The following is an 18378-nucleotide window of genomic DNA, read 5'->3' as shown; positions in this document are numbered from 1 at the left end:
CATTTATTTCAAAACAAACAAATTCTGGATGTTACAGTTTGTATTGGGAAATACATGTTTGTCATATTAAATGATGGGGCATACTATCCTCTGCGTACGACCCACTTACTTCTTCAACCTCCTCACATTATTACTCACATTATTACATTTATCCACAATTTAATATAAAAGTATCGGGGGGGTTCTAGAGTGAACTCTCAAAAGAGTTACATCTGTACATCTTTTCGTAATTTCGGCATATAGATAATTATAATAATTTTTTTTTTATATAATTATATAGTCTAGTTATTTAAAATATTATATTTCACACACATATAATAACACATAAAAAAAATAGGTATACTAACTGTTTAAAGTATGATTTTAGCACTATAAATTAGTTAGAATATACTAGTTATTTAATAAAGTTTAGATGGCTGAAAACACAATATAGAGTACACCTGAGCATTTACCAAAATTATTAGGGAAATTATAAAAGTTTTTTGTAACCTTATTTTACACAATCAAAGTCCAAATTTATCATAAAAAAATGTACAACACAAAATTTCTAACGTTATCATGATTCTTAAATCATTTATAATATATATATATATATATAAATATATACTCAAACATTACCATCAACATTTATACTCACACACTAAATTTGTATTATTTTTATTTTAACATTATAAGTTATATTTTAAAAGAATTATATCCTTTTAGGTATTTCGGTTTTCTTAAACACCAACTTGGATACCCAGTTTCATATAATTATAAAATATATATAATCTATTTTGTAAAAATTAATTAAAAAAAATGAAATTTTCAGCTCAAATTTTGTGAACAATAAAGCCAATAATGATCTAAATTTTGATACTGGTATCCTATAGTGGACTATGTTTGTGGGAAGACAAAATAAAAAAGTGAGAATGAAGGGTCTAAACTTATTAAGCCAAGTCAAAATTAATATTTAAATAACAAAAACAGAGGGACATAAAAGTGTATAGACCCTATTTTAAATAAATATGATTAATTTAAAAATATATCATACATCAATAGTTATAAAATTTTAACATAATAATTGGGTATGTATTCTTATTCTTTTTAAAATAAAATTTAAATATGCAAGACATCTTTTTTACCTTATCTTAGATTCTCATAATAAAAATTTAGATTTATATATGTCTATTTTCACTAATGGGGTTATTATTATTTTATTGATTAAATGTCACATGACCTTCGGTGGGTTGCGGTGGCTCTGGGGTAGTTTCAACGACCCTGGGCCGCGATGGTCTGTGGAAGGCCTTTGGAGGAGGGTCTTGATCTTGGGCGGAGGAGATTTGATGGGCCACGATGTTGTTGTCCTATGGTTTGAGTGTTGCTCTGTTTGGATTTAGTTTTTTGTTGCATTAGTGTAATATTCGGTCACACAATTTGATAATTGTTTGTTTATTAATTAAATAATTGTTTATTTATTCATTGTTCATTGGTTATATTTATTATTTTTCATTTATTTATGAGTTAAATGTTGATAGTTGTCGTTTATATGTAGATGTGTGTGTGCATGCAATCTTGGGTGTGTGAGAGAAGAGAAGAAAAGAAAGGTGGCAATTTAAGGTTAGTCTTGAGCGTGTAAGAGAGGAAGAGGAGAAGAATGTTTATTTTTGGTAACAATGGAAAGAAAGGGAAAGGACCAAAGGTGACAATTATGATGACTATTGAATTGTGATCTTCCCACATGGCAAATTCGAAATTGGGTAACAAAGTGAAAAGAAATTGATTCTCTTTAGTTATGGTGATGAGCTGATTTTTGGAAGTTCACTAATTGGAATTTCGAAATTCATAAGGAAGAGGGAAACAAGTGCATTAAAATGGAAGCTAAGGCATTATGACTACGGTCCATTTGATATAGATATTGATAGTCATTAAGTATGATTGAGTGATAGGATCTTGGGTGATTAGGCTATTAAGGGACATACAATGCATGACATTAGGACTAGGTTCAAGATTTGGAAATCAAACTTTGAGAGGATCATGGTATTAATTGAGAATTATAGGAATTAATGGGAATCAATCACCATTAAGGGCAGGGTGCTACATGCCTATATATAGAGAGGTGGTTGCCTCTCATTTTTCTTCACACATCAGAAGGAGAAGATAGCTAGAAGGTGGCGTGAAGCAAAGAGAAGGGGAAAGGCTAGAAGGTGGTGTGAGCAATAAAGAAGGAAGGCTAGAGTGAGACTCGGGATTTTAGGAGAAATAATAGATGAATAATCAAGGTTCGGTAAGCTTTCGTGATTAGTCTCTTCTTGGGGTTATTCTTATTTATTTTATGGTTACCGAAGATTTGTTCTTTTAATGGTTTTGTGGTGTTCATTCTATAATACAAGTGGGTGTGGTTGAATGTTCGACTATTAGTTGTCCAAGAGGTATCGTTTGTTTGTTTTGAGGTTATTATATGCTATGGTTCTTCTTATGACTTTGGGGAATAGTATTTTGAGATTTTTATTGTTTTGCATGGCCCATGCAAACAAATGTAGAGCTTAGATCTTTGATGGTTATATTTTATGGTTATTATTTTAAGCAAATGTTATTATGGTGATGGGCTTGGGACTTGAAGCAGGGTTGTTATATTTCTTAAAGACTCTCTCTCTCCCTCTCACATACTAGGTAAAGAAGTAGACTTGTTTTGTGCTATGTGATCTCTTATGGAGTTGCATGTGGTATGCTAAGTTTCAAGAAACATATTCTTGGAAAGATGAAAAGATTGGCATCAGTTGTCGTAGTATGACTGAGGTGGTCTTCGAGGACCTCTAGTGCTTCCTCCCAATCATCTTTTCCATTTACATATAGTTTCACGCATAAGTGTTTATATGTATATGCTTATGTTATGTTGAGTTATGAATTGTGATTTTTTACCTTGTTGGTTTACTTTCCTTACATGGTTGTTAGCTCACCCCCCTTACCTTTTTCCCATGCAGGTAATAAGCGAAAGCATGCTAGGTGATGTATGGTAGGTTGAGATCCTTTCCAAAAGGACATATGTATGTTGTGAGAGGCCTTATGAATGAAAGCGATCAAGAACACCATAGGATCTATGTTATCTTTGTTTTAGTTATTTTATTATTGAGCAAACTCTTATTGCATGATATTGTGTTTTCTTTTATTTTAAAAAGACATTCGGATGTTATTGCATGTGTTTCATATATCTTTAAAGAATGAATGTTCCATTTTTCAATTTAAAGTTACGTTTTGTTTTGAAATATCTATTATAATGAGAGATGTGAAATTAGGGTGTTACAATTAGTTTTTATTTTGTTTATGTTTTCCTGTTTGGTTGTGTCATTTTGGTTTGCTTGTAATAATGGTGTTCGTCACCTTTGTCGTTCGAAGACTATGATGTTTGCCATTTTTGTAGGAACTTTTTCCTTGTTCAGGTTGCATTTTGGTGGTGTGACTAATACGGTTAGAGCATCGTAACTTGATTGAGAGATTTTTAAAAAGAGACTTTTTGTATTGTGTATCTAAGTGTGGATCTTGATCTATTTTTTTATTGTTTGTTTGTGTTTGTCTTATTTTGGGATAGTCTTGGTTCTTAGGTTGATATGCTCTGTACCTCGGCTTGGTTAGCTTTAATTTGGGTTATCATCATTATGATATCTATGCAGCTGTTTGAGCTTTCACGACTGTGGTCCTATTTAACTTTGGAAAGAAAGTTCTTTTCCCCAGAAAAAAATACATCTTGTGTTCTCTCAAAGTATTTAATTTTATAGTAAATCTCATCCATCCATATTTCTAACAACATTAGAGAAAGAAATATTAAAGAAACAAAACAAATATTTTCTGTGAAATTCCTAATGTACCTTGCTTACCAGGCAATGACGGAGTTAGGATTTTTTTATGTGGGTGGTCAATTTTATAATTTTAAGAGGGTTTAAATTAAAAAGTGTTAACTTTTAAAATGTTATATTAAAAATATTCATATATTATTTGCAAAAAATATTTATATATTATTTGCAAAAAATAATATATAAAAGATTTGACGGGGGCTTTAGCCCTTGCTACATGAGTGGCCCCGTGCTTGTTACAAGGGGCGAACAAAATAATGAAGTTATTGCATAAGCTTTTTAACTTGCATGTATTTTAACATGATAGCTCCTGAACTATACATAGTTTAGCAAATTAGTCCCTAAACTATAAAATATAGCAATTAAGTACCTAAACTTATTAAACATTGGAAATTAAGTCTCTAATATGTGGTTTTTTGACTATTTTTTTATGAAAAAGATTACATGACATTAGAAAATTAAAAAAGGGAAATTTTGAATTCATCATTTCGGTAATGCAATACAATCTTTTCATTAATAAAAAAAATCACAAGGACTTAATTGCTACTTCTTAATGAGTTAGAGACTTAATTCCTAAATATTTTTAGTTCAAAGACCAATTCTCTATACCAAGTATAGTTCAAGGAGATTGTATGCTAAAATCTCTAATTTACATTACACTGAGCATTGTGGTATAATTATATTTTTTTGTAGTGTGAAGAGGAGTGATTTTCAAAATGCGATGTGAATAGCAGACGATCGATTCATTGTTCGTTTTATGCTGGTTGTCAGTGGTTATTTTTTGTTCCTGATGTCGGAGTACTACGTGAGGAAGGAGTACATTGTACTTCTTCAATATGTTTCTCGGATTAAGAAGCTGAATTGGGCATTGATAGACCCAAAACGGGTATGTTATAAATATGTAAATCACAAGCGCACGAATCGTTCATATAGAATAGTGATCGTGTAAGAAAGGATGTCGAACCCAAAGGAGTTGTCTAAAATCAAAAAGAAAACTAGTTTAAACCCAAATTAATAAATTCTAACCTAGCTCCAAAGATTGATGAGAATTTGTAACAAGAAAATCAAATAAGAGACAATAGTAAAGAAATTAAAGACAATATATATAAATAAATAACTAGTAGAAATCAAGATAGTAAAAGAAGATTATTAAGGTAGTAGAATCTACAAAATATAAGTTCAATAATATTTAACAGTACATTGATTCCCAAGTTTTAGTAATAGTAGACATTAATCAAACCATCACGTATTCAAATTAGATATTCTATTTAAGCACAAGTTTTTATAAAAATATAGGATCTATCTTCACTTTTAAAGATTATAATTTCAAAGCATTTAGTGTAAATCAATCTAATAAAATAACAAATAAATCAATGAACATTATTTATAAAGCAAAACATAATATTTTTGTTCTAAGCATTGGATGTGTACAGTTTAATGACACATCTTACACAAAGAATATTATGTTTTTGCACTAATGAAGAATGAAATGTAAATATGTGCTAACAATAAAAAATACATGATATTTAAGATGAAAGAAGATATTTGAAAAAGAAAAAATCTATAAACTTTGTTGCACAAAATGGGAAATCAACATACAAAATAAATACTATCTAGTTACATATTGTTTCATCACCACCTTAATAATCTTAAAAAGATTAGTAACTCATAACTAGAATAGAAAATACAAACAAAAAAATTACAAACATAACTTAGGAAAATTTGGAGGAAAACCCCCAAATTGTTCATCTAAAAATACATAGAAAAGTAACCAAAAGAAGAATAAGATGAAGAGAATAGAGATGTTTGAAAGTGTAGAAACTTTGTGGTATGACCTTTCCCCAAAATAAGCACACCAAATGGTCTTGAAAATTCCCTATTTATAGCCAAAATGAGAGTATTAAAATAATCAATTTAAATTAATTAAATTGATTAAATTAATGAAATTAATAATAATATGGCAAATATGGGTAAATTATAGGGTGTAATGATGATGTTATGGTGAAATATGTGGAAAGATTAGGTAAAAAATGGTATTTTTAGACATAGGGGACAAGGGGACAAATGAGCTTTTGTTGGGCTCAAAAATGGGAAAAGAAGGAGGCTAGGTGGCTGGGTTGGCAGGTTGTTGGGAGCAGATGGGCAAGGCCTCGGTTGGGCCTTAGGCGTGTTGGGCCAGGCGGCTGGGAGAGCTATTGGAATCATATTTGGTGGAGGCATTCCTATGGCCCCCGTCAAGGGTTTCCCATTGCTTATTGGGATGAAGACCAAGTGCTGAAACTCAATTCATTTGTGTTGAAGTTAGGTGGTAACTGGAAAGAAAAGGTAAGTAGTTTATACTATTAGAATTATAACCTTTTTTTTTCCTTTAGAAGTTTAAATAATTATCAACAAAATGATTTCATTTAACTTTTTAAAAATCACTCTCAATGAGCCCATGTACCAACCTTTTGTGACTATCAAACGAAAGAAAGAGGATTAGTCTAGCTCGACCACCTGCTGCAACTGCATCCTAAGGGATGAGATGCGGCAGAGAGATGAGAAGTTGGATGCCTCTCCTGCTGCAATGAAAAGAGGAATAGACAAGTTTCAAATTGAAGTGTCCTAGAAGAATGGTATGGAGATTGCCAATCTGAAGCAAAGCATTTTGCAAGACTTGTTGAAAGCTATCATGGAGAAAGAGGAGCAGCGACATGGAAGTGTGTCGAAGGTAGGAAAAGACATAGAGGATCAATTTAATGAGAAGGATAAAGATTTAGGAGCCAACGAGAGGGGAAATGTTAATGATGAGGAGATTGAGCCAAGGTAGTGACTTTCATAATTAAATATTTAGGAGTCATAGATGATTGAATTGTATGCAGTGATTAAATCGATGGATACTTTTGGTACTTAAAATACTAAATAAATAAATGTATATAATTACAAGAGTCCAGTGTCATATTTTTAGTGGAATAGTATTGAGATTAATAAATTAAGGTTATTATATTAAAGAGTTTTAATTAATAATCTAAATTTATTGAAGCTTGAATTTATAGGTCCATAGGTCCCCGAGATGGCTCTATCAACATTATTCAAGGTAATAGTTGAAGTTGAGAAAAATGAGGAAAATTGCATATTTGGAAGAAATTTGTTCATCAGGGTGATATATGTAATTGAGACAAAATAATCAATTAATATATTTTTGAAATTTATATTTTAAATAAAATGTTATGTTCGAAAAATGGCTATTTAAATTATTAAGATAATTAATTTTGAATTAATTAGTTGTATTTATTTAAATAATGTGAAAATATATTTGTGATAATTCAAATTAGATTTGAATTTGAAATTATATTTATTCTCTAATTAATGTGAAAAGATAAGATATTAGGTTTATATATTTTTAATAAATGATTATAAAATAAAAGTGGTTATGACACATATCCTTGAAATTGGGATATGCTACACGCCAATCACAGTGCAATCATTGTGATTGGCATGTGACTAGGTCAAAGACTAGGTTTTGGATATTTCTTGTATTTAATTAATTATTTATTTAATAATTATTTTATTATTTGAATTTTGAATTTAATTAACTCTTTTATAAATCTATCTGATAGAAATTAGTTTCTACAAGATTCTAGACAATTCAAAAGCTTTTCACAGAGGTAAAAATATATCGTATTATTTTTTTCTATCCTTGAAAATTATCTCAGACCTAATATTCCAAGATCTCATAAGTTGAGTATATCTTGTGAATCATAAATTTTCTCACCATTACTCTACGTGCCCACATACGTCTTGAGGTGTAGAGATACAACTTGGAAATTCTTGGTCTGAGTATTCAAGAGGCTGTTTTGGATTGGATGTTCGTTGGAAGTACTAAAAGATAGCGAGAATTCTTGATTGTTCTACAGCTGCTAAATCCTCATCTTTTTCTTTCTCTATGATTAGTGTTTTGCATATTAATGGATTTTTTATTTAAAGATTGTTTAAATAACGAAGATTGTTTCTCTGGGCCCACCACCTCGTGATTTCTGCTACGCATATAGTAAACCGGTTACAAACACCAAGAATGTGCCACAACAAGATAACAGGTGGGATTTTGGTGTCTTCACCATCATGTTCATGGAACATTTCTCCAACATATGCCAAAATGAGTTGAAGGTATTGGTTTAAATATTACTTCCCATGACTTCATTAATTTATTTTTATGTATTTGTACGTGTTTGTTTAAGTGCTTTAATTTCACTACATGCTATGTGCATTGCTTTCAGATGGATGGAGATCATTCAAGGTTTGACATTTCCATGCAAATGATTCGCTATGAGAAGAACAAACTTCACCATCAAGGTATGTCCGATTGTTAGGAAAACTCATACAAGATCTTTATTTATTTTCATTTAGATTTAATATTAAATAAATTAATATGAGATAACCTAGAACATATTTCTAAAATTGAATTCAAAGAGAAACAATGATAAGAATACTTATAGTATATGCAGCGGAATGAATGAGTCATTCTTTCAGAATCTCTATCCCTTGTATCCTTTCTGTCGCAGAGTATTATCAAGAAATTGAACCGGTCTTCAATTTTCTTCACAGTCTTTCAAACTATCCTTAGAATCACCTAGACTAGAGTGGGAAATTCTCAACACATGACATAGATACAGAGAGAAGAAGAGAAAATAACAACGAGGCTTAGAAAATGACTTGCGTTTAAAGAGAATCTAAAAGCTATCATAAAATCTGACTTGTGACTTGTGAAATTGTGTTTTGACTTCTCTCTAAGTACTCATTTTATAGACTCAATTATGCCATTTAATTTAATTAAAAAATAACTAAAATAATAGTAAATTTGAAGCCCTAGGTCGAAATTATCATGGGCTTTAGCCTCGTGAAATTTCCCATTTGATTATAAGCCCATTGGACTTAAAAGCAAGGCCTGTTTTATTTTCTATTGATTTAATTGATTAAATAATTATTTAAATCATTTATCAAATTAATTATGTATAATTTGAACCTTGATTTAAACTTATTTATTAATTTAGATACCAATTTATCTTAATTAATAAATCTGCCCTAATATCTCTTTTCTTCTCAAACTTACATAACTCTGTGAAACTATCCAAAATTGACATGGTCAACTTTGATAATTCTAATTGATAATTAAATCAATTAATTGAGACTATCTAGATGATTTTATCCAAGGTACAATGGGGACCATGGGCCTTTGAAATCAAGCTCCAATAAGTTATCATAAATCTAACAAATAAATTTACTAAATTATTAATTCTTTATGACTCCACTAGAGACTCGGAATTGCACTCTTGAATTCATAGAATGCTTTATAACAAATATAGATACGCTATTAATTATCTATTGTTACATCCATAATTTTCAATCAATCCTCTATAGATGGTCTACAATGAGATGGGACTAAAATACTGTTTTACCCCTCATTGTATTTTATCCTTAAAACACTTAGTTCTTTGTAAATGATATTTCAGTAAACTAATTGAATTACTAAAATGAGATCTCTATCATTTAACACCTTGAACCATACTAAAAGGAAACCATCATTTCACTTCTTCATCAAAAGCTATAGATGTTCATATCTATGATTAACACTCCCATTCAGATATACTACCGAGATGCCAAGATGTAAGTATGGGCTAGTCCGTAGGGTAAGCTGGTAACGAACAAGTCAAAGAACTCAAATAATACAATCAGTTAGAATACTAACCATTTAAGCTGGTAACAATCTCAGTCAGAATTGAGATTTAATTGACCTATGGTCAACTATATGATATGACTAGAAAGATAATAACGGTATGTTTACTTTTCTTATCAACTGTCAATATCGGTCCTGTATGATGTAACAAAAACATCCAATCTTATCTACTTTGCTATTGTTCTGGAAAGAACATAACACCACAATGTGTAAGTAGAACATATCGTAGATTGGCAAGTCAGTGTAAATCTTGTGCACTAACTAATCGTGGGACTAACTTATTTTGAACATATAATCATATTTATATTCCACTGTGATTACGTCACTATAAATACGATTAGCGATATGATCGAGATTTAATAGAAGTTTATATTATTCAAATAATCATGAAAATAAAACATGTGAGCAAAGGGATTGACCAAGTCAAAAAATGATTTCTATTCTTTTATTGATAATAAAATGAGATTACAAAGAAATTGAGTTTTAAATAGGGCATAAAAACCCAACAAACTCCCACTTGCACTAATTGAAACTAATGCCTTAATTCTACTAATCCCATTTCCTTGATATGCTTATCAAATGTAGCTTTTGGTAGTGTCTTTGTAAACGGATCTACAAGATTGTCTTCAGTTGCAATCTTCATAACCTTCACATCTCCCCTGGTCACATATTCTCGAATAATGTGATACTTCATTTCTATATGCTTACTCCTCTTGTGACTACAAGGTTCTTTCAAGTTGGCTATCGCTCTTGTATTATCACAAAACAAGAAAAGCGGTTTATCCATTTCTTGAATAACACAAAGATCCGAATAGAACTTATTTAGCCAGACTATTTCCTTAGCTACTTCTGACGCGGCTATGTACTCAGCCTCCATGGTGGAATTTGAGATTGCAGACTGCTTTACGCTTCTCCATATCATAGCTCCACCCCCAAGAGTAAACATCATTCCAGAAGTAGACTTCTTGTCATCGACATCAGTCTAAAAATCTGAATCAGTGTAGTCTACAGGGTTTAGAACACCTCCCTTGTAGACTAACATATAATCCCTAGTCCACCTTACTACAAGAAAAAATGCTTTTAATAACACCGAAAATGTGTTATCAAAACATACCAAAACACTTTCTGATGTGTTAAGACCGACTATGTTATCGTAGGTCAGGGTACTTTACATAACACTTTATCATTGTTATACATATGTGTTCTTATACTGTCAACGATAACGCATTTTCTGTGTTATTTTAATATATAGATAAGTGTTTAATTATGTTATTTATAGTCGATTATATAACACATTTCAATACTTATAAATTTGTGTTATACTACACTTTAGTATAACACTTTTTTTATGTTATACTACACTTTAGTATAACACATTATTTGTGTTATATAATGAAGTTTGCATAACACAATTCTTTGCATAAAAAGTGTTATTGGAATAGATATTATAACACAATTTTTGTATTATTTTAATATTTAGATAAGTTTATATTCTCATTATATATTTTATTTATATAACACTAATTTATTCTATTATATTTTAATTTTTTTATATAATTAAAATTAGCTTTCTAATATATACTAACATCATCAAATGAACTTGATTTTCAAATAACAAAAAGTAAAAACATTCAACATTGTATTAACAATCCACAAATTAGTTTAAAACATTCAACACTGTCATCAACAACAAAATGTTCTTTAAGTATTCAAGGAGTCTTAAATATTCAACATAGTTAAAAGTTACTACTTTCAACACAAAGAAATAAACAACAGTTGCAATGACTGTACAGTTGCAAAGAATGGGTAGTAATCCCAGACACATTAGAAATATTAGCCACGTCCTCGACAGATTCCATGTCTATCATGCCACCAAAACGTGAACTGAGACAACAAAACTCCACTGTCGAGAAAAGCAACACAAGTAAAAGCTTTATTGTTATGTTAACCTCTATAGTTGATGGCCTGAAGTCACACAGTACCCGAAGGCCAGAACCTGATGTTTTCAACAAAAGAATCAGAAAGTAACATGTCCCAAATGACCCCAAACATAACACAGTACACAGGAAAAGAACAGTATTTACTACACTCGACTCTCTAATTACCCACTCACAGCAGTTTCATGAGCATGAAATAAGCTGGCAATGCCCATTAAAGCAAAACACACCGCCTAGAGCATAAAGAAAAAAAATATCAATAGAAATAACAAGGTAAACCAAAAAATTTATAGAAAAATCAAACAAGCCTATCAAGAAAAGAAACTCTTGGCAAATTTTTAAATAATCAAAACACAACAAATTGAAGATTCCCATTTGTGCCAATTCCAAAGTGCAAATGAATGGCATTACGAGAAATGAACTGCTAGAGATCTATTAGACCGAGTCAGATGTTTGAATGAAAAATGAATGGCATTACATGCCCTATAGATAGGAACTTACAGGAATGTCAGTTAACAAAGCCACAAAAGCATTAGAGGTGAAACATATAACACAAACAACAGCTAAACCCGCAACCTGCAAACCCAAAGTTACATTCATTCAGCACAACTTAACAGCTTTCATGAAAAAAAAACATGGAAAGTGCTCATAAAAAGGTTTTCAATTTATATGCCAAAAAACAAACCTTTTGAGCAATCTTATATCTGGATAAAGTTGAAAAGTAAAGCATGTTTAGCATCAGAGATGGAAAAACTCAAAGCAGCTAAGAAAGAAGGTAGTATCATATTAAGAATGAATTGGAAAAAAGTACCTTCCAAAGCTCTGAAGAAGCTCTTTCAGTTCTGACTTTGCTCATTTTCAGGCATAGTAATATTCCTTGAAAAAAAGAAAGACAAAAAAAAATTATAACTTAAATAATAATAATAATAATAAAGGACCCAAGTAATTTGTTTTGATAGTAAAAAGTATTCACCGCACCACAGAACAGAATAATCAAACAATAATTACAACATCAATCCTCTGGAAACTTCCATAACTAAAATTGGTCAGATTGCAGAGAAGGTACAAAATTTGTAGGCACTGAAGCCATCAACCACATGCCAGCCTTTAAAGAGAGACATATATATATATATAGATAGATAGATAGATAGAGAAAGAGAGAGAGAGAAGAAGAAGAAGAAGAAGAAGAAGCATGACTCACTTAAATTTGTGCTATTCCCATCAATCAGAAATACAAGTTTTATCAATTATTATTTCTTAAGATACAGTAGCAAGTTTGGGAGGTACTAAGATATTTCCCTTGGAATATTGATGTTGATAATTAATATGAAAGTTGTCGACTTCACCAGCATATGTCATGATTAAAGTACAAATTTTCATACTTTATTCATATATTGCATAAGGTCATTTACCATTTATGAGAACTTCCCTTTCCTTATTGCTTCAAAAAAAAAAAAAAACAAATATGTGCATGCATGAACAGAGAGGTATGCATTAAAATATGGCCTTGACAACTAGAATAAACAAACTTGCCTGTATAAACAGCTACTGTACATGCCCATTCGGTATTCCGCAAGTAACATGACTGAAGAATTGTGTTTTTAATGGTTAATGGGCACAGATCGTTATCAATAAAAGGAGGAAACAACTGTAAATTTGCATCAAATCTTCTAATGTCCTTGTCAGGAACAGGGCACTCAATCACACCCTGAAGAGAGAGAGAAATGCATCATCACTTATTAAAGTGAAATAAAACCCGATAGAAATCTTCATGGAAAGCTTACCTTTATTTTGTGCAAGACTTCTAGATCAATCCCCATGCAAGCTGAGGGAATAAACATGGTCTTTAGATCAGTTTCACCATCTAGAGCAGAAGTCTGGAGGAAGTTACATTACCAAGTTCTTGACATGTTTAAGCAACTGTAAAGGTCAAAAGGAAAATAGTTACAGGATTACAGAAAAAGAAACATTTCCATTGCAATAATTCTACGATATAAGCATGATTATGAATGGAAATTTAATGTACTATAAAGTTTTTGCTTCTTTAGAAATGAATAATCTTCTAAGCATGCAAGCAACACCAAACAATGTCAGAGAAAAGAAACCCCGAAAGTGCTGAGGTTTAGGTACCAATAACCTAGCTAAGGTCCTTTTTGCAAAACTAACTTTCTCAGGCTTACTAGAGACTTTGGTTGGATTCCAAATTTTATCGGTACACTTAAGCAGACTCACTATCTATGACGAATAAAGGCTGGGTGTTGCTTATTGCACCAAACTTGGTCAGTTACTTGTCAAGGATTTTATATTTACCTCAACATAGCACATTCCTTGCGGATCAGATGTCCCAATCAAAACCAGATCACATGGCACTTCATCATTCTCTCGGAGACATACTATATTACCCACATGAATATCCTGTGCTTGAACCTACAAGTGAATACAACCAGTCAGTTTGTCACAATAAAAGAAATGCAACCAAAGAGGAGTAAAGAAAAGAAATGTCTATACATGTTTCTTTATGCCCTGCCTCACAACCCAAACTTCTTTCTCATTTGCTTTCTTGTCTGAAAGAAATCCGTGGTAATCATCCCATGCCTCTTTTGTTGTAGAGACAGCCAAAATGAAAATAAGTGGACCCCATGTACTGGCAGCATTTACTGGAGTAATAAGAGACCATAACTGAAGGCATGCTATTAGCAGAAAGTACTGGTTCATGAAACGGCTGAAAACATATTATTTGTTAGTGATACGCAGTACAAAAGAAAATAAGAATGTTTGTAGCAAAGTTATCACATAGAAGTACATGTCGTTGGATAGAGATAAAAATCAAGATTTTATTTGAAATGCAAAACCAAGTATATGACTTTAACCCCTTTTTCTAATAATAAATAAAATAATAACAATGACGCTGCATAAAATCAACGGAAACAAAAACAAGGTCTAGGCTACAGCATAAAATCAAAAGAAAATGTTCTCTAAAATTTTCCAAACTTCGAACCTATCAATCATGTCATCTTCCTGAACAATTAAACTTAAAAACACTAACCAACACATAGATACATACTACAAGTTTAGCATAAATAAATTTCTTATAGTTAAGAAAAACAGGAATGCTATAAATTAAATTATAATAACAATTCAAATCGACTAAATTACCACAACCAATACTATATCAAGCAATCGATAACACCAAATCATAAATCACCTAAATTGTTCCCATAAATTCTTCGGTAGGAAGTTCAAAAAATTATATTTTGTGTTCGAAATACGATTGGCACAATACAGATCATGTGAAGATTCATCATCATTGATGTAGGCGTAACGCTTCATTGTTGAATTAGAAGCATGTGACCATGCTCAGCTACTTGTGCCAAGTTAGCAACAAGGATACTAACGGTGTATAGAATCCTGTTACAAAAAACACTACATAAAGCTTCATCCCAAAAAAATATATTTAAATATACAGCTATTTGCATCGAGTCTTGGACTAAACTGGCATTGCTTATAGGGAACACTAAAGTCACAAAAGGAAGCGTACCATCATCTTCACAACAACTATATCAAGCACATTGACTAATCTAAACAGAACCCATAATGACACAAGTAGAAAATTCATAAAATATATGGAACAATGCCCAATCTACAAAGAATCCAAATAAAGGCAACGCAACATATGTTTAAAAAACCATACAGATATATTAACAAAAAATCAGAACTGCCTAACCCAAAAGGCAATCAGGATAAATAAAATAACACCGAATTATACGAATTTTCCTCTGTAGTTCTAAGCAGCTTTCAAGTCAGGGCATTCTAAAAATAATATTTGAATGTTGAAAGAATACCATTTCATTGTTTGTTAGATTAAGCAGTAAGAAGGCTTTACGAAGAGTCAAATTTGAATCAACAAAGCATGCTTAATAGAAAGAAACTTACTTTGTTTTTAATATCATAACAAAAGCCTGCAACCAAATACATCCAGAGAGAGCAACCAATGAGATCTCCTCCATTTCATTTTTTTCATTAGCACAGGCATGTATGCTGATTACAAATACAACAATTGCCTGGACATCAATCAAGCCAGGAATCAGTATCAGTGGATCAAAAGCAACAACCATCTCTATATTTTGAGCAACCAAAGTTTTGGTCAATGTAATGGTTCTCTAAGTAACATCTAAATTTAAGTTCAAGTTTTGTCGAAGTGCTTAAAACTAAATAATTCAGCAGGCTTGAATATAAAAGAACAAAAGAAGCAAAATAGTTGTTTAGGAGTTCGACTATTTTAAAAAATACAACTCACATGAAAAAGGGATCTTCCAAACCATCTAGCGAATGTGCTAGGATTCAGAAGTCTGTTCCCAAGAATAAAAAAAACAAAGTGAAAATTAGCATTTTAGGTTAGACAGTAAATTCCCATTGGCAATTTTGATGGGAAAAATATCTCAAATAAACATTAAAAATCAAATGTGAGGTGAATTATTCTATAAAGAATCTTCCCGCATGACAATAAAACAAAATTTGTGGATGCTGCATCACTGTTTCTTCACTAAGATCTTTGTCCAGGACACTGACTAGAACAGGAACACTAGTGTAGAAAACATTATAAGCCATCAAGCTAACAGAATTAAAAAGACTAGTCCCTGAGACACCTGAAACAAAAGAGAAGCTGAAAACATGCCAAAGTTAGTACACCAGACATTTAAAAAAGAATAATATACAAGATCAGAAGGAATAATGTTTACATGTCAATTATAAAAGATATAAAAATGAAATTATACTTATTAACAAACAACAGAGTGAGCTTGAAAGAAACTTAAACTGTCTGATATAAGTATAACAATGAACTTTTTTCAACATTTTGATACAGCCTAAAATGTTAATAATGGCAAATATAATCTAAAGTTGATTTCTCACAACTAGGAGCTATATAAAATACCTTAGGTTTTAAAGTTGTAATCCTCATTGTAAGAAAAACTCTCTCTAAACTTCTGTCGACTTTATCTTCTGTTTTGCCATTAATTAATAGAAGCTGTCCTTTTGGCTTTGTCAAGTCAGAAAGCATAACATAAAAAAAATAATATTTAATGAAAATTGATAATATTAAAGAGAGGGAAGAAACATATCCCTTACAAAGCTATGGAAGGCAACAAACTCAAACCATTAAATTAAGAAATAGAGCCAGGTAGAACACACCATAGCAAGTTAAAGTCACCTCTCTATTTAAGCCACACAAGTCAATCTTTAGCCCCAATTGTCACAACCCAATGCTTTTTTGTTATTTTTCCAATTACATAAAGGGAATTGCAGAAAGAACTAAAATTATGAAAGAAAAAAAAGACACCAAAAAAAAAAAAAATCAATCAAGTGAAAAAGTTAATAAAGTATTTGGAGCAAGGTAATTATTTGAAACAACTAGAGACATTAAGGCCAAGTGTCAATCTCATTTAAGATAATATACTCGATTCTCCTTTGCTCTGCTTCTTGATTACATTTATCTAATATTTAGCCTATGTGCTTATAGTATATATACAGAGAGGAGGGGCGGACGAAGAAGGAAACCGATTTGCAGATTATTGAGGGACACCCTAAGAGAAAAATTTGTATTATATGTATGGAAAATTGGACTAAAGAAAATTACATAGAAAAAATCAAACCATGTTTCAAAACAAGATATTCACATCCATCTCAATTCACTATGACCAGTTAATTCAGTCCAAGACACAAAGAAAGAAGAAAGCTGATAGAACCTGTTGGAGGAGTCCCTTCCTGCGCTGTTGCTAGTCAGAGAGAGCGAGTCGAGAGCCTGTTGGAGAAGTCGCCGTCGGTGGGTGCTCTGCTTCCTCCACTGCTCGGCTTGTTGGACTGTTCATTGCCGAGAAATATGGAGAGAGAGTGTGAGAGCAGAGGTCGGGGGAGGCCAGAGATAGAGGGAAACAGAAAATCAAACAACCCATTAGATTTATTCCCAAATTAAGCTCGATTAGCATAAAAAACCAATGACCCAGATCAATAACACCTAAAATTATATATCCTTACCTGGCTTTCCAAGACCGAAGAGGAGTGAAAAAACCCAACGAATGGAACCCTACTGACAGAGAGAAAGAGAAAGACGAGAGAGAGATGGAGGAGATATGAGGGATAGAGGCTGAGATTTGAGGGATGGAGGAGATGTGAGCTCAGATTTGATGCAGGGATGATGAAACCGAAGATAGATTTCGGACTTTGCTTAGCCGAAGAAGAAAATGGTGAGTCCGAAATTGGTGTGATTTTTTCTGGAAAAAAATGTATGAGTGGCGGGCTCCCAAAATATTACCGCCTTTTTATTTTGCTACATACATAACATTTACCATAACTCTTTTTCATTTCTATTATATTCATGTGTTATGGAAATGGGTATTTGGTGTAGTGTTAAATACTTCAGGATATGCTTAACTACTATCCAATGTTCTGGTCCTAGGTTTGACTGATACTTGTTCACTACTTTCACTGCATAGCAAATATCTAGTCTAGTACACAACATGGCATACATCAGACTTCCAACTACGGATGTGTAAGGAACTTTTCTCATTGCATCTTCCTCTTCAGGAGTCTGGGGAGACTGCTTCTTTGAAAGATGAATTCCATGGCAGGACGGTAAACGTCCTTTCTTAGAATTTGTCATTGAGAAACGTTCAAGCACTTTGTCTATGTAAGCTGGTTGAGATAGAGCAAAGAGTTTGTTCATTATATCATTAGTGATCTAGATACCTAGAACATAGCTTGCTTCACCCAAATCCTTCATCTGGTATTGAGTGCTTAGCCAATTCTTCACATCTGATAATTTCTTAACATTGTTTCCAATGTGTAAGATATCATCTACATAAAGAACTAGGAATACCACTATTGGATTTGCCTTCAGTTG

At 31.8% G+C, this 18378-nt stretch overlaps 1 protein-coding gene across 1 annotated transcript; it reads right to left on the bottom strand.

The window, feature by feature from the left end:
• Nucleotides 1-12665: 12665 nt before the first annotated feature.
• Nucleotides 12666-14810, bottom strand: LOC133829054 (phospholipid-transporting ATPase 2-like). Its single transcript, XM_062259010.1, has 5 exons — nt 14686-14810; nt 13989-14202; nt 13791-13907; nt 13265-13357; nt 12666-13188 (listed from the first exon to the last, which is right to left on the bottom strand). Exons 1-5 carry the CDS (start codon nt 14808-14810, stop codon nt 12916-12918), a joined length of 822 nt encoding a protein of 273 aa, XP_062114994.1. The 3' UTR covers nt 12666-12915.
• Nucleotides 14811-18378: the final 3568 nt, after the last annotated feature.

The sequence above is a fragment of the Humulus lupulus genome, chromosome 4 (genome assembly GCF_963169125.1).
Source record: "Humulus lupulus chromosome 4, drHumLupu1.1, whole genome shotgun sequence".
Lineage (NCBI taxonomy): Eukaryota > Viridiplantae > Streptophyta > Magnoliopsida > Rosales > Cannabaceae > Humulus > Humulus lupulus.
The sequence above is the reverse complement of the archived record's forward strand: the minus strand, read 5'-3'. Positions and strand labels throughout refer to the sequence as shown.